This window comes from Pseudonaja textilis, chromosome 2, assembly GCF_049901715.1.
Source record: "Pseudonaja textilis isolate UNSWEBS1 chromosome 2, rPseTex1.2, whole genome shotgun sequence".
Classification (NCBI taxonomy): Eukaryota; Metazoa; Chordata; class Lepidosauria; order Squamata; family Elapidae; genus Pseudonaja; species Pseudonaja textilis.
The window spans coordinates 257,153,986-257,177,069 of record NC_141991.1 but is presented as its reverse complement, the minus strand read 5'-3'; the positions used below and the strand labels follow the sequence as shown (position 1 = coordinate 257,177,069).

General features: G+C 56.9%; 1 protein-coding gene across 1 annotated transcript in view; it reads left to right on the top strand.

The window, feature by feature from the left end:
* The first annotated feature begins 5,631 nt into the window (after nucleotides 1–5,631).
* NPR2 (natriuretic peptide receptor 2) overlaps nucleotides 5,632–23,084 on the top strand; it is a 26,415-nt gene continuing 8,962 nt past the window's right edge. The window contains 3 exon segments of the mRNA XM_087927624.1: nucleotides 5,632–6,744; nucleotides 19,495–19,688; nucleotides 20,759–20,872. Of these exon segments, the coding sequence (XP_087783750.1) occupies nucleotides 5,982–6,744; nucleotides 19,495–19,688; nucleotides 20,759–20,872 (1,071 nt within the window). The 5' untranslated portion in view covers nucleotides 5,632–5,981.

Here is a 23,084-nt window from a genome sequence, read left to right as displayed (position 1 = left end):
CTTCCCTCCAGGTAGACGTAGTCCTATTAAGGACGACTCCTTGCGTATGGTTGGTCAGCCAGTTGCGAGTCCATCTGGTGGTGATGCTGTCTATCCCACTTTTTTCTAACCTACCAAGAAGTAGGCTGTAGAATGCCTTGCTGAAGTCTACGTTTGTTATGTCCACAGTATTTTGCTGGCCTACTAATTTAGTCACTTTGTCAAAGAATGAAATAAGATTGGCTTGGCATGATCTGTTTTTAACAAAGCTATACTGGCTATTAGTTATAACCTTATTGGTTTCTAGATGTTCTCAGATGCTTTCTGATGATCTTTTCCAGTATCTTCCCATGTATTGATGCGTTACATCCCAGGATAGTGAAGAAAGTAGCAGAGATGGTTGCATAGCCACTCTCCCTGACCCCAAGAAGGACTCCGAGAGGTTTGGTGAGGCCCTAGGAGGCTGGAGGGGAGCAAATGCCGTCCCCATGTTCAAACGGGCGAGAAATAGAAGGCATCGTTGTCTACTTGACATCGGTGCTGAGCAGGGTCCGGCCACTGATCATCAAGCAGTGGTTGCCAGCAAAGGGTGGTTCCATGTTTCCAGAAGTGGGAGGGGTGTGGGTGTGGGTGGGGGGCTAGGTTCAAGCAACACAGGCCTGGCTGGCCTTATCTCATTTAAAAGAGTTGCTAAATCAGTAGACAGTGTATCTTCTGCTGTCAACAGAGAAGTTCCCCTCGGGATGGTAGATGTATCTGCTGAGCTCTGGCTACCCCAAGTCTGAAAGGAAGAGTTAGAGGAATTGGGGTGAGTTCGGAAGGAGAAACGAGCCAAATGCGGAACCGTTCAAGGACCTGGATATGGTCGGCCTAGAGATGAGATGATTCTCTCTCGACCCAGAGAGCAGGACCAGACCTATCAAGGACAACTCTCAGGAAGGAGGTTCAGGCTAGACATTAAAATGAACTCATTTATTTATTAACATTTGTGAAAGATGTTTATGAGGCTACTTGACTCCAAGATATTGAGTCTTAAGGTATTGAGATTTACTAGCTGACCAGCTGTTGTAAGGCTGATGCAATGAGGATGAATCGGCGTATGTACATAGCTGTCTTGTATATATACCGCTGTTAAAAGACAAAGTCTCTGTGTGCTGTGTTTTGCTCCTGGGTTGTCTTACGATAGTCGCGCTGCAAACACTCTGACGAGATGACTCTGAGTAACAGTAGAAATAAACACAAGAAAGGAAAACCAATCACTCAGCAAAGACGGTGCTTAATTCAGAAGGAAAATTGCACATTCTTTACAACCACCATATCCTGCCACAGCTGCCTCCCCTCATCCTAGCCCAAAGCTTGGGGAGAAAAACAGAACTCAAGGGCTTGTCCAGAGAAGAGTGAGATGGAAACCATTTGGGCTTCTTGGGGGCAGGAGAGTGGCAGAAAAGGACCCTTCCTGGACCCCAGTTTTATGGATGGTCCCGGGAGCGTCCCAGTCCCACCTGTAACAACCCAGGCAGGCAGAAACCATGGGAGACAGGTAGCCCCTTCTGCAGGAGCCAGGGCCTGTGCCAGGGCTCCAGAAATGGTAATCAGTGCCTGAAACTTCCTGGCTATATCAGAAGACAGCAGCACCGGCTGCCACCCGAGGAAGTGCATCCTATTTGATTAGAGATCTTCAAAGAGAGGCCGGATTGAATGAGATGATTCTTCTCTATCCAAACTATTCTGGGCACCATTTACATTTTAGGAAGAATGCTGGCAAGGTGGGGCAGGAAGCAGGACTATCTCTCAAGAGAAAGTTGTGGGCCTCCAGTGGCACTTCAGTTGAAGATGGACTGAAGACCGCGATCGTTCGCAGCTTTGATCTGTGCTTATCCTGTTGGAGGGTCCAAACGGGACCAGATCAGTGGTAGTATTCAGCCGGTTCACACCGGATCGGGAGAAACCGGTAGCAAGATTTTGTTGTGGGTTGCTGAACCGGTAGTAAGTTCTGGCTGGCCATGCCCCCCACCTGGTCGCCCTCCCGCTCAATGCTCACTCACCCCGCCTGCCTGCCTGACGTTCGCCTAAGGTATTTCTTTTTTCCCCTCCTGATAATCAGCTGTAGATAAGATCAGCTGCGCCGGTATTCTCCTTGCTAAGGCCCAGGAAGGCAAAAAATGGAGGGAGGACCTCAGCACCCCCCCTCCATTTTTTGCCTTCCAGAGCCCTACAGGAGCCTTGGGGGAGCAAAAATGCCCCCCCCCCCGAGGCTCTTCTGAGGCTAGGAAGCTCCCAAAGTGGAGCTTGGAGGGCTGCCGCGTGCCCCTCCTATGCTCTGTTCCTTTTCTTCCTGAGTCCCAGAGGAGCCTTAGGGGAGCAAAAATGCCCCCCAGAAGCTCCTCTGTGGCTAAGAAGCTCCCCAAAATGGGTGGGGGCTGCAAAAAAAACCCATGCCCACCCAGTCACCTGGCCACGCCCACCAAGCCATGCCCACAGAACCGGTAGTAAAAGTTTTTGAATCCCACTACTGGACCGGATCCATCTGACCCACCTCGGAGGGGTGGGGGAAGAGGTGGAGACCGCCAGCCGGGTGGAGGGGAGCTGCCTCTCCCCTGCCTGGCTAGGTGTACTCCCCTTGAAGACAGGAGGTAGCGGCAGTTTTAATGGCTGCCCTGAAGACGGAAAACTTCCAGGACTTCAATTTGTGCTGGAGCGGTGAAGCGGTGAGTGGTGTGTAACCAGGCAAAGGATTTTGTATTTTTCTTTGATAACTCCGAGAAACAAAAGGAAAGAGCCCTCATTTAAGGGTGTGGCAGTGGCAAATGGAAAATAAGTGGTAAATAAAAAACCGGATTAAAAAAGGACTATAATGGAATTAGAGACCAAATTTGGAATAAGATACAGGAATTGACATTAATCAGGCATTGGACAGAATTCTGGAATTGACTATATTTGAAAGAGCTAATGGTTGAAAATTAATGGAATTAATACAATTGAAAAGAGAAAAAAGAACTTTGAAAAGTGGAAAGAGATGCAGAGCACCATCTAATGGTTAAAGGCACTTTTTCCTGTTTGATTTTATGGAAAATTACTGGTCTTACAAATGTGTGAATGAAAAATAAAATAAAAGACATTATAACAATAACCCCAGAAGTACTAACAAAAAAAAAAAAGGATTGTAGCAAAGGGACAAGAAAAGATAATATATTGGGACTGCTTGGTGTTGATTGTGACAAGGAGACGGACTACCAAGAGGAATTGAGATAAACGAATATCTTTGGCAAGGACTAAAATAAAAGACTCTGACTTTAATAAAATAATAACTAAACTGATTTTAAAAAAGGAAGAAATAAGCAAAAAAAAATCAAGTTGGAACTGCAAACCGTGAGAGGAATGTTAAAAGAAAGAATGGAATTATTGCACATAACTGGCAGAAAAATTAATGGTGATGCAGTTCACAGAAGAACAGAAACTTCAAGGAGGAGGAGTTAAAAGAAGAGGAAAGCAGCTAAGAAGAGCACAAAGAACAAGGGACATTGCAAAAAGACATGAAAGGAATAAAAATCAAGACAGTGATGATAGATGCCATAATTAAAGGGGAAAACACACCCAAGACTAAACAAAAGAAAAAGAAGCAGTATAAGAAGAAACTTCAAAAGAGAGAACAGGAAAGGGTGGGGGGAAAATAAGAGATTGGCAGATGAAAATAAAAACCATACTAGAGGGAAATAGAGGAGTCAAGAGGAAAGCTTAGAAAGCATAGAAACTTAGAAAAGAGAAAGCTGGTTAGAACTATAAAAAACTATAAGGCCAAGAGATTTAGAGATAAGGGTTAATGATAATATAAAGGGGGGATGCCACATGGAAATGTGTGTGTGTTTTTTTTTTAGAAATATAGATTGGGGAGATTTGAAGTTTAAAACTTATTGGGAATTACCTTAAGATTGTTATATAATTATACATGAAAAAAATGATTGGATAGAGTAAAATAAATTAAGATGGTTTTATTGTTATCAAACCCTACTTTTTATATACATATACGTTAAATAATGTAATTGATTATTCAAATGATATTAGAAACAGAATATGGTAAACTAGAAAAAATGCTATTATGACCAGAAAGGGTGGAATGAAAATTAAATAAAATTTTATAGGTTAAACTTGGCTAAATTGAAACAAAAATGAAATGTAATTTTCTCTTTTTTTTTCTTTTTCTTTATTGTATACATTTTATATTAGACATGAAATAGAAAATGTAACTGATTATATAAAGGATATGAGAAAATAGAGAATATGGTAAACCAGAAAGGATTACAGTGGAAAGTAAAGTATTTGTAATGAGAATATTATATTATGGAAAGATTATATGAATATATCTGGAATAAATATAAGATTTATTATAGATTGGAGGATATACCATGTGGATACTGAATATATTAGTTTTATTTCATTTTTACCCTTTCTTGTTTCTTTATTATACATCGGCTTTGAGAAAGTTAATGAAGATAATGCATAATGTAAAATAAAATAGGTGGTAAGCTGAAAATAGAAATAATAGGGGATAAAGACTGGAAAATATATGAGAGGATGAAATGTTTTTGATATTGAATGAATGAATTGAAATCTGAAGTAAGAATTTAGTGGAATAGATAATGATTTGATATGAAATTGGATAAGAAAATTGGAAATCTAATTATGACTGTGCATAAACGTAACCTGGAATCACGTTGCTCACTTGAAGAGATGTGTAAAAAATAATTTTTTAAAAAAGAGAAAATTGTGGAAGAGACTGCCTAGGAGCCGACAGACGCCCGGTCCCTGGAGATGTTAAGGCGGAGCCATTACTGCAAAAGTAGACTCCTGCGCTGCGCTGGGCAGGTGGTTTGACTAGATGGTCTCCAAGGCCGCCTTTGTCATACCCAGAGGACGTGGGAAAGGCTACTTTGCTCAAATGGGGCTGTTTGACCCCAACGCCTGCAGAGCGGGACCAGAAGGGGCTGGGCCAGGGGTGGGAGACGCACTCCAACTGCAAAGGCCTACTTGGGGCTTGGCATCTGAGGGCTGCCAGCTGATTGGCTCCACAACCATCCTTTGCCCAATTTGCTTATTCTGGCGAGGCCAGCCGCTGCCATCGGCCTGGAGCCCAAGCCAGCTGTTTCAGAGGCTCGGTGTGTGTGTGTGTGTGTGTGTGTGCGTGTGTGTGTGTGTGTCGCCTCTCTTCTCTCCTGGAAACCCATTCCCGCCAGGGCCCTTGAGGCAAACTCTCCTCCACCGGAGCTCCCCGGGGCTTTGCAGCCAACATTCCCACCTGGCACGGCTGGGAGCAGGACGGGCGCCTGGCAGAAGGAGCCGCCCAGCTCCAGGTGGCACGCAGCCTCCGGACTCTGGCGGGGAGCCCTTCCCCCGGAAGGGGGACGAGAGGCACCATTTCCCCCCACGGCCCCTCTTGGCCCCTTCCGGGAGAACCCGCCTTCCTCCCTCGCAGCTGGGACTTGCTTGCCCGCTTTCCTCCTCGGGCGGCCGGGCTCGGCTCCCGCTCGGGCGCTGCGGCGGGGTCGGCGACCGCCCTGCAGTGGGGCCGAATCTCTCTGGGGGAGCCTCTCTCTGCGGCCGAGGGCGGTGGCGAAAGGATCCGCCGGCGGCCGGGCAGCCGCGAGCCTCTCTGAAGCCCCAGGGCCTTTCCCGAAGCGCGGGGGCGCCGTCCGGCTCTGCTCTGCGGACCCAGGGCCGGCCGGGCGATCGGACAAAAGCAACGGCGCCGCGGATGGCCCGCCTCGCCCGGGCTGCTGGTGCCCGAGGAGGCCGAGGGAGGCGCCAGGGGGCGCTGCCCGCCCACCTCTCCTCCTGGCGCGGGCAACGCATCCGGAGGGAGGGGAGGGTGGGCGGCTGGGGCGGCCCCTCTGGGGAGAGCGCGGGACATCCCGCCCCGCAGAGGGATCCGGCGGCGGTCGCGAAGGAGCCGAGTCGAGCCGAGCGGGCGGGCGAGCGCATTCCTTCAGCCGCTCTCGGCCGCCCCCATGGCCTCGCAGCCCCCGCTGCCGCTGCCGCCGCTGCTGTTCCTGCTGCTGGCCGCCTCGGCCACTCTCGCGCCCGGCGCCAACCCGCCGCCCGGCGCCAACGGCAGCGCGCCGGCCCCGACCGTTCTGACGGTGGCCATGGTGCTGCCCAAGGAGAACCCCAACTACCCGTGGGCGCTGCCGCGCGTGGGCCCCGCCGTGGACCTGGCCCTGGAAGCGCTGGCGCCGGCGCTGCGGGCCGCCGGGCTGGCGGTGCGGAAAGTGATCGCCACGTCCGAGCTGAACGGCGCCTGCTCCGAGTCGGTGGCGCCGCTCAAGGCCGTCGATCTGAAGCTTTACTACAACCCGGACGTGCTGCTGGGGCCGGGCTGCGTGTACCCGGCGGCCGCCGTGGGCCGCTTCGCCTCGCACTGGAGCCTGCCGCTGCTCACCGCCGGCGCCGTGGCCGCCGACTTCAGCCGCAAGCAGGAGCACTACAGCACCATGGTGCGCGTCGGCCCGTCCGCTTCCAAGCTGGGCGCCTTCGTGGCCCACCTGCACGGGCACTTCAACTGGAGCTCGCGCGCCGCCCTGCTCTACGTCGACCACAAGACCGACGACCGCCCCTTCTACTTCACCATCGAGGGCGTCTACGAGGAGCTGCGCCGCGCCAACCTGGTCCTCGGGTACCACATCTACGCGCCCCGCGACAACGGCAGCGCCGCCGGCGACGAAGCGGGGGACCCGGACGCGGCCGTCCAGTTCATCCGAGCTAACGGGCGAGGTGAGAGCCGGGACGGAAGGGGGGCGGAGGCGGCATCGGCGGCGATGACTTGCCCAGCCCGGCGCCCGGAGCGCAGCGCCATCGCGGCCGGGGCTCGCCGTTCCTCCTCCCGCGGAGAGCTTGACCTCCGTGCCAGCCGCAGGGCCGACGGGGCTTGGGACGCGGGCGGGAGGGGGCGAGGCGGGGGCGAGGCCTGCCGCGGGGAAGGGCCGGGCAGCCAACTGCCGGACGGCGCCAGCTCTTCCCTGGGCGTCGCCGCCCGGCCCCGGAGGCACCTATCGATCCGTCGGCCTACTGCAGCTGCGCCCCTCCATCTTGGCGGCCGCTGGAGCTGCTTTGTCATTGGGGCGGGCAGGAAGCCGCCGGGGACGGCCCGATGGGAACCCTGGCAGCCGCTACGGCCGGCCTGCCTACCTGCCTGCTCGACCGCCTCCGTCTTTCCGGGAGGAGGCCCGGATGGGCTCTCCCGCTGGCCGATCTCGACCTGGACGTCCCAGAGGCAGAGGCTCCGGCCGTCGGGCCCGTAGACGCTTGCAGACTGGCAAGGCCCCCGGTGGAGGTCGGGGTTGTAATGCCCCCGAAAGGCTGGGGAGGGAGAGCAGGGGCACGCGGTTGATGGGCCCTGCAAATCCGTAGGGCTGGGGGGGCTTTCAGACTGCCCCATAGGCGCTGTCTTCCATCAGGAATAGGCATCTTCCACAGGGTGGCTCTGCGGACAAGGGACCGGCAGGGTCCGGAGCCCCCGGGAGGTTGCCCAGCCGAAGCCATTTGCAGGAAGGACCAGGGAACCGCTGGTTTTAATCCCGGCTTCCTTATTTTTAGAAATGACTGGAAGTGGTGGAACATATCCACGCACCTTCCTCTTCCCATTTTCCCATACAACAACCCTGTGATGTGGGTTGTCTAGAGAGAGAAGGGAGGGGGGTTAGTGGAAGATGGGAAGAAGGAGCCTAGTTGCAATGCTACAATTAGGGATCATCTTACAGAAAACCCACTTTAACTGAGCCGCCCAACCTCCTTCTTCCCATTTCCCACTACCCTCTCACAACGTTGTTACCTCGCAACAGGGCCTTTCCACCCTCACCCAGCAACTCCCACCTCCACCCTCCATTTCCCATCCTCGCCCTGTTGGGAGAGTCCATCCAGCAATAGTTCTGGCAGCTGTTCCAGCGTTTCTGCTGCTTTCCCAAGATCCCACGTTCGGAACCCCTGGCTGCCCTTCAGAAGCTCACTAATCCCTCCGTCTTTGGCCACAAACTGCCGGACCTGTTGTGCCTCCAGATACATCTTCCCCTGGTCACCCCAGTTCACAGCGGGGCGGCTCTGCTTTCCTACCCGAAACAAGGAGACTTCCCCCAGGCAGAAGTGCCCCCAAGGCCTCCCGCCCTCCTCTCCACTGCTCTTGTATCTTGGCCTGGTCTCCCCCCTCCCCAATCCACTCCCCAGTCCTCTAGGAGAAAATTATTTCAGATTAATTCAGGACGTTACTCAATTTCCCCCAAAATTAATTTCCCGTTCTTTGGTGCTCAGCGTTCACTGAAGCGTATGAAAATAGATGCCTGCATACCCACAACACACATAGCCTTAGTTCCTCCTCTCCAACATGTTTAGGCCGTCTGGGTTAAGTTCCCTGAATCTATTCGTGGCTTCATAAGGGGGAATCGGCATCCTTTATCTGTGTTGCGCCTCCCCCTTTTCCTCACCGTTTCACAGACGCCCATTCCTCTCTTTTCCTTCGCCGTTCACTCCCCTTACGTGCCGAGTCTTTGGAAGGCTTCTTCCGAGGGGCTTCTGTTATCCACAGTGCCTTCGGTCAACCAAGGCTTTCCATGACCCTGGTTAGCAACCTACAGGAAGCGCAGACTAGGTGAACAGCCTTCATGGCCTCCAGGCCACAGGCTCAAAGGATCTGTTGTTGCATTGCACCTGAGCCCACTTTTACCCCAAACATGCTTATGTTATCCTAGGCAACCCAAAATCTGTAACAAGCTAAGATATCTTCCCTACACCTTAGCAGTTTAGAGGAAAGTCCCCTTGCTGACAGTGCTGTACCTGAAACCAGCTTCGCACATTTAAAGGGTCCCGTCATGGGTCATCGGTATTTGCAGAACAAACTGACCCTGCGGACTGAACTACTCCAGACTGAAGCGACCAAGAGAAAATGGACAAATTAAGGAGATCTAGGAAACGGCAGCTGAGCTTCTGAATAAGCCAACCCACCCCAGGGTCCTCTGGGCAGAGAGGCAGGTGCCTGGAAGCGTCCAGGGCGGAAGAAAGAAGCGTGGGGGAGAAGACAGGAGGCCTTTCCCCCTCATCTGGGTCGGCACAAGACTCGGGGCCATAAAGCACTGAGGCTGGGCTCCTGCGCCACTTCACCCGGGGAGAAGGCGACCCGCTGGGCGCAGCACACCAAGGCAGTTGCTCAGAGGCTCCCTGACGGGATGAAGGGGAAACCAGGCTGGGGGTTTTTTGCCTGTGGCTTCAGGCTTCCCTTGACTTGGTTGGAGGGGGCAGGGGGCTCTCCTCCCCAGGCCCTCCTTAGGTCAACAGCTGGGGCCTCCCAGGGGCTGCTTGAATCCTGGGGCGGGGGCGGCTTCGACAGCAAGCAGGGAACTGAACTGATTGGCAGCCCCCAACCATTGAGGGAGGACCAAGCGGGGGAGGGGGGGAGAGGAGTGGGCCTCGACTGGCCAGGAGAGACCTGGTGGAACCGGAGCTTAGTGGAAACAGTGGCCTAGTGTGTGTGCGGCTGTGGCAAAGAGACAACACGGCCAGCACCACACTGTGCTTTTATACCGTGCGTGGGGTGTGGGGCGCCCTTAGAAGGTTGCAGGCGGTTCTACTCCCCCCAGCTGGAGAAATGAAGGCAGGCAACCCAGGAGCAGCCGGCTCTTGAGGCCCAGGAGGCACTTGGCGCTTAGGCAGAGGCCGAGAACAGGACCCTGGCAACTTCTGGAGAAGGGGAACCGTGTGCGTGTGTGTGTGGCGGGGGGGATAGCAAAGACAGGGGGGAGGTGGGTGAGGCTGATCTGTGGAAGATGCCTTTGAAATGGCTTTCCAGTGGGTCTGGGTGACGCCAGGGCCCTCCAGGGTTCCCGGTAGCAGCTGCTGGCTGCTCGGGCGCATCCCCTTCCCCTCTGCTGATCCCATTTGACCAAGGGGACTGGGAATTTCTGGGGCGGTTTCTTCCTTGAGGCCTTTGAGGTCCCCTGGCTGGGAGCGGCCACACTCTCTGCCCATCTCTGCTTCACCAGTGGAGCCGGGGAGCACCTCAAACCCCCTTCTCTGGACTCCGCAGGCAGAACCCAGGCTGAGGGCTGCAGGCTACAAATGGGGACAGGAGCAGGAGGGGACCTGATGAGGACGGGGGGCAGAGCCTTGCCTTCCAGCTCCAGGAGCTCCCCTTTCCTGCCTTGACCGAAGCACGGCTGGGCAGAGGGGAGATGGCCAACGGGAGCACATTCAAGGAGGACTCCAGAAGAGGCCAGCAACCAAGACCAACGAGGAAGCATTTAGCCTGCAGGGGAAAGGACTGGCGGCCTCTGAAGTTCCGTTGCCCAGAGGCCAGAAGCCACGGAGTCAAGACTGCAGGGAAGAACGTTGAAGCTAAACCTCGGGAGGAACAGAGGAAGGGTTAGTAAGTAGCCAGAGGAACAGACGGCCACAGATGAGGGGTGAGTTCTTCACTCTCCCATCCGTCAGGCCTCCCGATCTGAGCAAAGTTGGCTTCTAGGACTGTGGATACAGGGTGGTCCCGTAACTCCCGAGGTCTTTCAAGAAGCTGAGCCTGGCCCTCCGGGAGCCCATTCAAGGCCTGCAGCTGGAGCTGAGCAGTGGCGGATGAAGGCTCACTGGTGCCCTGAGCACTGACCAGTCTTGGTGCCTCCCCCTTGGTACAGACGGTACAAACGAAGCCATCTTCTCCACTTCGTGGTGGCCCCTATAAGCAGATGCTTCGTCTGCTTCATGGTTAATACCCCGCTGGACCTGAAAAGCCATTAACCGGACAGTGGCTGAGCTTCCTTCAGGCCACCTGGGTACCCCCCGCCACCCTTGGCATAGGAGGCAGAGCAGGAGACGGCAGCAGAGCTCAGGAGAAGACTGAGAGCCCCCAGGTCTACCAGGTGGCCCAGAAGAGGGCCTTTCGGTGGGGAAGCCTGGCCTTGCAGTACCCAGGCAGGGAGCGGCTGCAGGAACCCTCGATCCCAGGTTAGGGCAAATAACCAGTGACCGGAGAGGGCTTGGAAGCGGTTCGTTGATTTGTAAGCACGCCGTGTGCTCTTAAAGGGGAAGACAAATGCTTACAGGTGAGGGAGCCCTTGAGGAAGTTGGCTTCCACGCATTACATTACCTTTTGCTGCTTTCCTTTGTTAGGAACAAACAATAGTCCCTTCAGGAGAAGAGCCCAGTCCTACCTCGGACACACATCCTGGCTTCCTTCTCTGCACAGGGCCGTTTCTTCCAACCCTGGCATTGCTGGTGCTCCTTATTGTGGTGCTGCCTCTGCTCTTGTGAAGCGTCCAGATGATTCTGCTGTTCCGCCCGAGGGAACAAAGAAGGCAGAGCGAAGATGGAGTCCCCGGCTTTTCCTCCTGGCAGGAACACTCCCTTACTGACTGAAGCCCGCTCGCTTCACACATTTAGGATGTTGGCTTAGAGAGCCAAGATGGCTCCCTCTGGAGCAGCCGGTCAAAAGTCCCTGATCCCCTGCAGCTCAATAGCTCAGACTTGACCTCACGCCCTTCCTCCTGGCAGTCATTTGGCTCTTTGGCTGCTCTGGCAGGCGCTTGGCTTCCTTTTCTGAAATCCGTGGGATTGTGAGGGAGGCCGGTTGGCTCTTGGCCTGCTGGGCTCGCTTGACTAAGCTAGCCGTGCTCCTCGGAGGCTGCGCCCGCCCAGCTCCAAGGAAGAAGTCCAGAGCGAAGCTGGATTCAGCCAGAGGCCCTTCCCCCACAGCATGAAATCACAAGGCCAGCAACTTGCCAGGGGCTCCCTTTATTGTGAGAATACAGTCACACTTTGCAGGCTGTGGTTTTGAAGGATAAACTAGAAGACCAGGTTGTTCGGATGACCATGTTTAACCAAAACTGGCATTTAGTGCATGTCAAGGGGTTGCTCTCTCTCTCTCCTTATTTCAGCCACAACTGACCAGTCTGTTACTTCAGCACATTCAGATCTACTAAAGTGGGTGGTAAATTTGCCCGCACATCCTATGGTGCCCCTTACCTGGCAGGACTTTCTTCAGATGCAACTCACAAGAGCTGGCATTTCTCTGCCCACACTTCCGGAAACGGTGCCTCCCGGGCAGAGGACTTAGTCCCAGGTGCAGCTCAGCTGACGTGCAGCTCCACCTTCTCTCCTCATACCTACCGCCCTGGCACAGAGCCAGGCCCACCTCTGCCCCCCATGCGACCTTAGGGGCAGGGCACCTGGCAAGGAGGAAAGGAGGCTGACAACAGCCCTAGGTGGAGTTTGTGCTACCAGCTGGAGGGAATCTTTGCAGCTGGGGGTTGAGTGGGGGGCTCCGTGGTCCGCCCCCAGCTTCTTTCCCTAGAGAGGGGGACCCCCACCCCACCCCCACCGCCTCCTGAGATCCTACCCCAGATCCCATCCTCACAACCAGGCTGCTGCCTGGGACAAGTGCTGGAGGGGGGAGGCGCTGCTGGGAACCCCAGCTCTGGGCCTGGAGGGCAAGCAGAGGTGGAGGCTCCCCCACGGCCTTCCTTCCCAGGGCGAAGGGCTGCCGGGCATCACCCTTTGCTCTTGACCTTCTGTGCCTTCCCTCCTCCGGGTGCCTGGAATGCCAGCCCTGGCTTGGCAAAAACTGCTCGGCCATCCAGATGCCCTTCCTGGTGGGCAACAGCATTTGCAGAAGAGACTTCAAAGCTCACTACCGGATAGTAGCTAACCAAGGTTAAAACAAACCATGTTTAACATGTCTTTGGGCCTTTCCTGGTCTGGTTGAGCATATTGTGGTAACGTGGCCCATGTGGCTGGGCTATTTGTGGGAGCACTTCTCCCCAGTTGATCTGCTCATCCAGGAATTCCATCTTGCCAAGGAGGCCGCCCCACCCCCGCCCCGCCCCCCAAGTGAGGCCAGCTCCATCCCTTATTCCCCCGAGATTCCTCAAGACCTGGCTTCGTCATCCAGCCTGAGGCTTTGGGGGTCTGGCCAGATTTTGGGTGCCCTTCGTGTGTGAGCAGGTGAGGTGTGTTTACTGCTCCTTGTGGGATGGGCAGCGCTATCAATTGATAAATAAATGAAAGCATTCAGGCTCTGCAAGAAGTGGCGGCTGCCATTTCCCTGGAGATCACCTTGTCTTTCACTGAGGATCGTCTTTGTATTCATGACTCCATTAAGCCGTTTTATGTGTTCCCTGCAATCTCGTTTTTATTCTGAAAATCACATTTGCCCTCCTCAAAAGCAGCTTTTGCTGCTTGGACTCTGCGGAGCAGAATTATGGCAGGTTTCCCTTTCACGCCCAGGACAAAAAAGGAGTCTTCACAAGCATTTCAGTGTTCAGGTGTGCAACCTGGCAGGAGAGGTCTCCAGGGCCCAGGGACCCAAAACGGGGAGACGAGGCCCAGCCAGGAGCAGGGAACAGGCAGGGGAGCCTTCTAGCTGCAATTGGGGGGGGGAGCCCAGCGGGAACAAATGGGGGTCCTTACTGCCCCAGAGGGCAGGACAAGAAGCAATGGGTGGAAGCTGCTCAAAGAGAGCTCCAGCTTACAAATCGGGAGGAACTGCGGCCAGTGAGATCCATCAGAGTTGTGCTCCATTCCTGGAGATTTTCAAAAATAGACTGGACAACCCTCCTGCCTTGAACAGAGGTTGGAGTAGAAGACCTCCAAGGTCCCTTCCAGCCCAAGGGTTCTATCTTCTATTCGCTGGGCGGAGGTCTCTGCAGGCCTCCCGCGTGGAGCCAGGTCTGTGTCGCGCTCCTCCGCTCGCCGGCTTCTCTGCCTGGCCGAGGGGGCACCGCCCCGGATAGCCTTTCCGCGACGGGTCCCGCAGGGCCGGGCGAGTGGGTGCCTGGCGGGGCGGCGGACTCGCCGTCGGTCGTGGAGCGGGCAGCCGGTGCTGGAGGCGGCCTCCGGCCCACCCGAGCAGGGTCTCGCCGGCACCGATCTCTCCCCTCCCGCCCCCGCCTGGCTTTTCTCCAGCCTTCCGTGGAACTGCCCGGCTTGCTTGGCGTCAGGGAAAGGCGGGGAGGGCTTGTGGCCAGGAGACCCGGATGCGCCCAACCAGCTTTGTGCGGCGGTTGCAAAGATAAGCTCTCTGTTGCATTTGCGCAGAGAGCGACGAGGGGACGGGATCGCTCAGGCCCAAAGTTTAAGGTCTGTAAACATTAAGGCGCCAGCTCTGTTTGCGCACCTCTGAGTTTCACGTGAAGGGCTTACGAGCCAAGCTTCAACCTTGGTGAGAGTTTGTTTGGTAGCTTCGCCTGGGAATTCCCCTCCCCTCCTGTTTGGCCAATTAAGGAGGTTCCCTAAAATGTAGTCTAAAACTCCATGAGGGTGGGGGGGCATCTCCCTCCAGAGAGACACACACACACATGAACTGCCTGAGGCCAGACAGCTCTGCACTCCAACTCGGAGGGGTGGGGGGTGGGGAGCTTTGACCTCTGGGTGGACAGCAGAGACTCCTAAACCATCTCGCCAAGGCAGGCAATGCTGGCAAATCCAGCTGGTATTTTACACCCTTGCCCCATGGGCACAGTGCAGCTGCTGCAGGGCGGCCTCACTCTGAATTCCAGCCAGCTGAGCTGAAAACGCCTTAGAAAGAGAGAAAGCCAGGGGGGGCATTTACCGGGGTGCCTGGGAGGGACCGCCTCAATCATCCAGACGCATTCGGCAGCTACAAGCCAGCAGGACTCGAGCTGGGGGTCTTAAAGAAAAGGAGGAACCTTCCACAGAGTGTGTGTGTGTGTGTGTGTGTGTGTGTGTGGCTTTTCTGCCTTGCCTTCGGCCACACCTGTCGTTGAGTCCCTCCTGCTAGAATGGGAGGCCTGCTCAGCTTGCCTTTTAGACCTTTGCGGCTTCGGATGCAGACCATGCCAGTGTGCCAGTGTGCCGGTGCGTTGGCTGGCCTACTAGCATGCTCCGCCTGGGAGTAACGTGGGGATTGGCACCCGTGGCTCTGCTAAGCTCGCTTGCTTGGGCTGTACTTCAGGGCAGGCTATGGGGCTCTCCTCTAAGGGGAGGCGGCTGCTTGGGGAAGATCCAACCCATTGTAGGTTTCGAGTATGGCACATGGGAACCATGGGTGGTTGCTGGATTACTGCAATGACTGGGTGAACTGCCATTGGCTTAAAAAGAGGAAGCAGAAAAGCTGCAGAAAGGGGACGGACTGTGTGGGAAAAAAGACCTCCTGTGGGGAATGTGGCGGAGGCATGCGGGAGCAGCTGCAAGGGGCACCTTTGGCCTTGGCTGATAGGCACCCGGCAGGCTTGTCCCATGAACTGGGCGATGGGCAATGCCGCTTGAAAAGGAAGGGCAGCCTCCGTTCCGTTGCATGTGCTCCGTCTGATCACCCCCAACTCGGAAGCTTTGGAGGCGGCCTTCAGCAGGGAGCTTCTGGGTCTCCAAAGAGGGTGGGTTTCCTCCTGCTGGATCAGGGGAAGGTCCAGCGGCAGGTTTTCCAGGGTGGCCACCCAGATGCTTCTGGTGGTTCATAAATAGACCCAAACACACCTCCTCCTCCATATTCGCCCTGGAGATGAACATAGGAGCCACGGTGGCGCAGTGGTTAGAGTGCAGTACTGCGGGCTCCTTCTGCTGACTGCAGGCTGCCTGCAATTTGGCAGATCAAATCTCACCAGGCTCAAGGTTGATTCAGCCTTCTGTCCTTCCGAGGTGGGTAAAATGAGGACCCAGATTATTGGGGGCAAGATCCTGGCTCTGTACACCGCTTAGTGGGGTCTGTCAAGCTCTGTGAAGCGGTATATGAGTTGAAGTGCTCTTGCTATTTATTCTTCAAGACTGTTCTCTGAGTTTTTTCCATCTTCTTGAAACTCTTGTGGTATTGCAGAAAAAGACAAGGGCATTTAGTGGCAGACCCAGCGGCCCAGGTTATGCAGAAAGAGAGAAGGCCAAGACAGATTTTGCAGGGTCCTCTGAACCAAGAGCTTGGCCAGTTGCCTAGGAAACCCAGGTCCCTTCTAGGTTGTTAAGGCTGTCTGGGAGGTGATTGGCAGTTGGGTTCGCTCTGTGCCCCTCGCATCTTTCGGAGAGGGGTCGTCAGCTCTGGAGCAGGCAGCGGTGTGTCTCCTCCTTCAAGGAGAGGACAATGCTGGGTAACTAACCCTGAACCCCACAGTTCTTGATAACCACCATCCTGTCTCTGACATGGTCCTCCAAACACCAGGACAGGACCAGGACGTTGACCGCATTCCTTGGCCCGGAGCAGACAGATACTCCAGGCCGGTGACTTGCCCACCCACCGGCATCATGTGGATGCTAAAAGGAGAACGGCCGCACGGCCTCTGTCCCCCAGAGCTCAGCTGGTTCAGAAAGACCCCAGGACCCCCTGTGTTGGAGGCTGCTGGGAGGTCAAGGAGGGCCGGGGTGGGCGCCCCATCCACACCCTTCTCCTGCCAGGGGCCACCTGCCCTACAGGCATGGGGTTGATCGGCCTCAGTGCTGCACCCTGAAACCGGAAGGGCTCCCCACAGCTCACTTTTCCCAGAGCTAAACCCCGTCTCAAGGAGGAAGGGGCGGAGGCAAAAGCCTGATGCCTTTGGAGCTGGCGAGGGCCTTTTGTCTGCAGGGACGTCTCCCTCAGTCCAAGGCCTGGCATTGCCCCCCGCCAGGAAACGGGCCCCAGAAGCTGCACCCCGTCTCTGTTTATAGAGGCCGTTAATCACAGCGTCTCCAAGCCCGTGAGCTTCTCCCCCACCCCCACCCCCATACTAAAGAGAGCCCAGCAGGGGCACCTTTTCATTCCTGTCCTCCTGAGCTTAACTGGTACACTTGTAACAGCTGCCACATAATTTGATCAGGGCTATTTCTGTAGTCCCTGGCCCTAAGCACGCCTCCTCCGCCTCCTCCTCCTCCTCCTCCTCCTCCTCTCCCAGGGGGCCCTGGCTAGAGGACTGATTGGATGCCCAAGTGGCCAAGGCTGCCTCTGGGCACTGGGCCCACTCAAGCTCCTCCAGGTAACCAAGTCAGATCCCCGCTTGGAGCCCATGCCGGTGGCTTTGTTGGAGCCCTGCAGAGGTTCCTTCCGAGGAGGCGCCACGCCCCTTGCAACAGGGCTCTCTTTTCACCCTAATCAAAGGCTCGGTCAGATTCACTCTCTGCCCTGGGGGGCGGAGGGGGAGGGGGAGGGGGAGGGCATTTCTGCAGCGGAAGCCCTGGAGACCCCAGTCAGAGGCTGCCTGTGATGGGTGGTCCCAAGCGCAGGCTGAGCACCGCCAGCTCCTCCCAAAGCCCAGCAGGGCCCAGCCGGTGCCTGTCGTGGCAGGAGCTCCTTCCTTGCTGAGGCAGGGAGCAGCACCGGAGCCTCCAACGCCATCGGAAGGGAGCGGGGAGGATGGTCTCCCTCCTGCCCAGGTCACGTTCGCCATTTCCCTGGGTCAGAAACGGGTCCGGGAGTGACGCCGCCTCCAGTGGTCAGAACCGGCTCTTGCCCTCCTCTTCTGCCTTCAGGGGAAGGGAGCGAATTGCTTTGCCTCTTCTCGCCCACCCACCCCCGTCCCCTCCCCTTGCAGCAAATTGCCTCTGCTAAGATGATCAGGTGCATCTCGTAAGCCGTGCAGTTAATTCTCCCCGTTTGCCTGTGGAAGCTGACCTGGCAATTCCTCACAGCTCGTCTAGCCTTAAACTTCTGGTTGGGTCTTTGGGGCCCCTGCTTTCTCAAAGCGCCCTCCTTACTGGCCCTGATGGTGTTACCGAGTTTGGGTAATCAAACACCTGCCAGAAAACAACCAAGGATTCCTCTGGTTTCCTCCTTGTTCAGAACTCGAGTGGTCTTAGCAGAATGACAGGGTGGGAAGGGACCTCGGAGGTCTTCTAGCCCAACCCCCTGCTCAGGCAGGAGACCCTCTACCACTCCAGACCAGTGTCTGTCCGGTCTCTTCTTAAGGCCGTTCCAGGGATTGATTGTCCCCTCCGCCAGGAAATTCCTCCGTAGTTCCAGGTTGCTTCTCCTGACGTTGTATCTCTTGGGGTGATGACCCGTAGTCTCTCAAAATAAACCCAAACCCAAAACATACATTAAAGTCCGGTAAGGCCTTCAACTTAACTTCACCGTTTTATTAGGCACAGTTTAAAGTCACAAAAGTAAATAATGAGGCAAACAAAAAACCAAAACAAACTGCATTGATGAGAGTCCCAAAGCAAGCCAAGATAATTGTAAAGTCCAGGAAAATAATCGAGAAAAGTCCATGGGAAGAATGCCAGCAAAGATAAGCCTCTTTCACGGTAAACACTAATTGACTCCAGCAATTCTAACTGCGCAGTTGCAAATTTATATGCCTAGCTCCCACCTGCAAGCCACGAGGAGGATCATGGTAATCTCCTCTTGAGTAGAGCTGGCTTTTATCCTCTCCTCCCTGCGTGGCCTAGGATGGAGAGGGGATGGGCCTGGGTCCTCCTCTGACTGCTCAGCCAGCCTCTGCCCTTCCCCAGCCTCCTCCAGCACCTCTGGAGCCAGACTCCCACTCCCTGTTGGCTGTTCCTCCTCTTCCTCCGAGTCAGGCTCCACCAGGGGCAGGACACTCTGTGAGGCTGCCTAAACCAGTCTCTGCTGGCCTCACTTCGCCTCTGATGCTCCTCCTGTTCTGGCCAGCTCCTCAGCCCCTTTCAGCTGCCCCTCCCCTCTCCCTCTTCCCCTGACCCAGCCTGCCTGCACCCCACCTGTTTGGGAGTCACGTGGGGGGCACCAAGTTGACCTCTCTGTTCTCTTGCATGGTTTTCAGGGCTGCTAATCCAAGGGGGCAGCTCTTTCATTTCCCATCTGAAACTGATCCAAGGGGTGTGCAAATGGGACCCCCCCCCCCCCCCCGTGTCTTGGCCTTTGGGGGAACAGGAGAGGCAGGAGGACGGCCCGGGGAAGGGAGGGCTTCCTGGAAGTCCCCAAATGCCATTACAGACGCAAAAACAGAAGGGAGCTTTGGGGAAGGGAGAGTCCCGTCCCTGGGGGAGTTCCCTTCCCCTGCACATCCCAGGGGCTCTTCTTCCGCTGAAGGCAGGTGCCCCCCCCCGGAATAGCTCTCTGCAGTAGCCAGAGGGGGCTCGCTCGGGCGCCTCCCTTCCTGGAGGGGTCGGAGTGGGCCCTGCTAACCACAGCTGGCCGACACGTTGTATGTATTGTAGCTGAGTATCGAATCAAATTTCTTCGCTAGAGCACGAATGGCAAAGAACTCAGGGAAACGTCTCCGGCCCTCAGTGGGGGGGCCAGGTGGGGCTCAGCCCCCCGTCCTTCTGTGGAGCTGAGCTGGGGGTTTCATCATAGTGAGTGCGAAATGCCGCTTCCATTTAAATCAAATAAAACAAATGTATCGCGTTGGCCCAGAGGTGGCATTCAGCAGGTTCTGACCAGTTCTGGAGAACCGGTAGCGGAAATTTTGAGTAGTTACATTTGGTGTCCTCCCTGCTTCTTACCAGGAACCTGACCGTGTGGGGGTTGGGGGCTCCACTGACAGCCCCGGGGGGGGGAGGGGGGAGGGGGGAGCACCAGCCGCAGACGGACGGACGGGGAGAGCAGCTGAGCCAACGGGGCCCCTCCCGCCCTTCTTCTCTCGGCAGTCATCTACATCTGCGGCCCCCTGGAGATGCTGCACCAAGTCATGCGTCGAGCCCAGTCGGAGGGCCTGACCCAGGGCGACTACGTCTTCTTCTACGTGGACGTCTTTGGGGAGAGCCTGCAAGGGGACGGGCGCCTGGGGGCTGCCAAACCCTGGCAGAGCAAGGAGGGACCGGACCTGCGGGAGGCCTTCCAGGTCAGTCCAGAAGCTGGGGAAGGGAGCCGGCGCCCTGGAGTCCCAGGCATGGGGAGGCCTTGGGGGGAAGGGCCTGGGCCGGGCGGAGGGGAGCCCCACCAACTGCTCTTCTGGAAACCCGGTGCTGGGAGGGGGGCTCCTTGGTGGCCAGGACCAAGCCTCCCCCCGCCTTGCTCTGCCCTTGGGGTCTCTCCCTGCACCTGGGCCTCCCCTTGCTCAGAGCGGAGGGACTCTTGGCTCTCCGTCCTCCAAGCGGGGGGCTGCGCATGTCTCCTTTGGGTCTGGTAGGCGGTCCACGGCTGGGAGAGCTGAGGTTCCCAAGGTGGAGTGATTGGGGGGGCAGGGGGGGAAACCTCAGGAAGCCTGCACATAAACTCTAGGAAGCCCCTTCCGCCCCCCACCCCCCCTTCTGCTCTGCTCACTGCCCGGGAGGAGGGAGGGGGATCCCGGGCCTCTTCTGCAGGAGGAGGAGGTGCTTAGAGGGAGGAGGGGAGGGGAGGGTGGGCTGGCTGTGCTGTGGGGGAGCAGAGCAGAAGCCCCTGGAGAGCAGCAGCTCCAGACCTTGAGGGCCCTGAAGGCCTCCACCCGGCCAGCCTCTGCTTGCCTCAAAAGGAGTCTGGGGGGGAGGCTGTGATGAAGGGCAGGGTGGCTTCCTTGCCCCTCCCTCTCAGCCACTTCCCAATGCATGACAACAGTCTCCTCTTTCTCCCCCCCCACCCCCCCCCTTGGTCAAAAGAGGCCCAGGCTTTGCAGAAATGCTCAGGAGGAGCAGATGGGGAGAGGCAGGAGGAGCAGACGGGGGGGGGGGAGGAGGTGCAAGGCTGATGCCTGAGGCAAGGGGAGCCCTAAGCAGCCCCCAGAGGTTGCCAGGCGAGGGCAGGTGGGAGTCATTTTGCAGCCTGGTGTGAGATTTCCAGACAGCTACATGCAGGAAGCATGGTGTGTGTGTGTGTGTGTGTGTGAGAGAGAGAGAGAGAGAGGGAGAGGGATAGAGAGGGAGAGAGGGGGGGTGCCTCAGCTGCAGGGGCACATGGGCTCCCATGTCCCTCAGCCGATGGCCTTTCTTGCAGACGGTGCTGGTGATCACCTATCATGAGCCCCAAACTTTGGAGTACCGAGACTTCCAGAACAAGCTGATCCTGCGGGCTCGGCAGGATTACCAGGTGGAGCTCAGTGGTTCACTGGTAAGCGCCCCCCCCTCCCCCAGCCTTCCCCCTCTTGAGCTCCTAGCTGGGTGAGAGGAGTCCCCCCCCACCACAGGCGAAGCCTCTGCCGGGAAGGGAGGCCGCCTCTTGGCCGTCCACAGCAGCCTCCACGCAGACGCAGAGCCTCCGGCAGGAGGATCCAGGCAGGTGCTGGGCCAGCACAGGCGGCCTTTGCCCAGAGCGGCTGGCCACACGCAGCTCTGCGGGGCAAAAGCCGATGGGAGGGTTCCCAGCCTGCCTGGGGAGGCAGCCCGTGGCTTCCTTCGCCTTTGCTGCTTCGGGAGAAGCCCGCTCTGCCAGCCCCTCTTCGGTGGCTTTGCATTGGGGGAGGGGGTGTCACCCGGTGAGCAGAGGCCAGCTCAGGTCATTCCCGGCCTTCCCGAGCACGGGGGGAGGCCCTGAGACAGTGAGGGGCCCATTTTGAAGAGGCTCCTGGAAACGACCCCTGGCTCCCTTCCCTGCTCCTGGGCGAAGCGAGCAGAGGAACTTTGCCAGCTCCTCCCTTGCTGCGTTAAGGCAGCGGCTGTGTCCTTCATCACTTGGGGTGGTGCAGCTGCTTTGAGGGCCTCCCCAAATCCTGGGCCCTGTTTCTGCTGGAGCTGTCACTGCGGGGCCCCGACTGGCCAGGGGCCTGGAAGCCGCTGCAGCAACCCTTGAGAGGACTGGAGTGCTTCAGCGCATCAGGAACATGATGGCACTGACACTCTCCTGCTGTGTGGGGGGCTCCCTCCAGCGAGCACAGGAATCGGGTGCTTCAAATGAGTGCGCACACTCACACACTCACACGGGGGTGTGGAGGGGGGGGAGAATCCCTACTGCAAAGTTGTCTAATCCTGTCCAGCTGAGACCTTTCCAGCCGTTTGTGCCAAATCCCCGCAGCCTCTTTCTCTCCTCCCCCTCCTCCTCCCCCTCCTCCTCCTCCTCCCTCTCCTGTGGATTGGCGAACGTCCTCCTCACCCCCTTGGGTGTGATGTCCTGTGCTCTGCTCAGTGGGAGCCCCACGGGTTGTGTGTTATGGCCGCCCCAAGTGACACTTGAGAGCTGGTCCAGTCAGACCTCCCCCACCCATGAAAGCCCAGAGAAGTGACGGGGCCCTTCCCCACCTGAGGTGCCCCATGGTGGAGTGCCAGAGGGGGAGCCAGAGAGTTTCACCGGCCTCTTTGAGGGGACACTCAACTGGGGAGGGAAGCCCTGCAGGTGGGCTGGCAGGGTCTTTCTTGGCCTCCTCGGCCTCTGCTTGCAGCGAGCTTTGCAGGGGGCACCCACAAGTTCCGGGCTGCCTAGAGGAGAGAGGCTACAGGGGGTTCCCTGAGGGGCCCCTACAGCCAGCCAAGGCCAACTCTGGGGGGGCCTGGGAGGGGAGAGAGCCAGTACCCTGAGGGGCCGGGCAGAAGGGGGGACTGTATGTGTGTCTCCCCAGTTGAGGTCAGGGGTCTCCGCCCAAACCCCTGCCCGGCAATGGCACAGGAATTTCTAGCTACCACCAGCCATGCTGATAAAAGAGGCCCTCGGCTCCCCTGGCTCAGAGCAGGGCTGTGTGCGGGTTCTGCTCTGGGGGCACCTGGAGCTGCCCCGCCTGGGTTGGCCTGGAGTGGGGGAGGGAGGGAGGTCCCACCGGGTCTCTCAGTACTGGGGAGGGGGTGTTTTCATACATTCCCCTTCTGCAGAGTGTGAGTAATTAACCTTTTCCTTGGGGGGGGGGAGCAGCCGGGCCCCCTTTCACCAGGCTGTGGAAGTGACTCTGGGTGCAGACAGGAAACAACGGCCGTCTCCCACCCACATCCTGCCCCCTCCCCATGGGGCTGCTCCTATTTTTAGGCTCCCCTCCCCACTTTCTGTGCAGTTTCCCAGGAATCTGCAGGCAGGCAGGGAAAGGCATTGGGGGGGGGGGGCTGCATTCACACCTCTCCCTTCCTTGTTCACTGAGCAATGGCTGTTTCCTGATTGGCTGTTCAACTGCTGGCCAGTCCGCTGGCTGAACAGCCGGGCCTGCTCATTCGGGGGCCCCCAAGCGCAGAGGAGTCTCCAGGACGGGCTGGTGGCATTCGGTCCCCTGAGGGCCCACAGCAGTGGAGCCCCCCCTTGCCCTGCCGCCTTCCGGCCCTTCTGCAGTGGGAGCCTCGAAGGGCCCGGTGTCCGTTCAGCCGAGCTTGGCTGGGGAGGGCCGTGGGGCACGGGAAGGCAGCAGGCC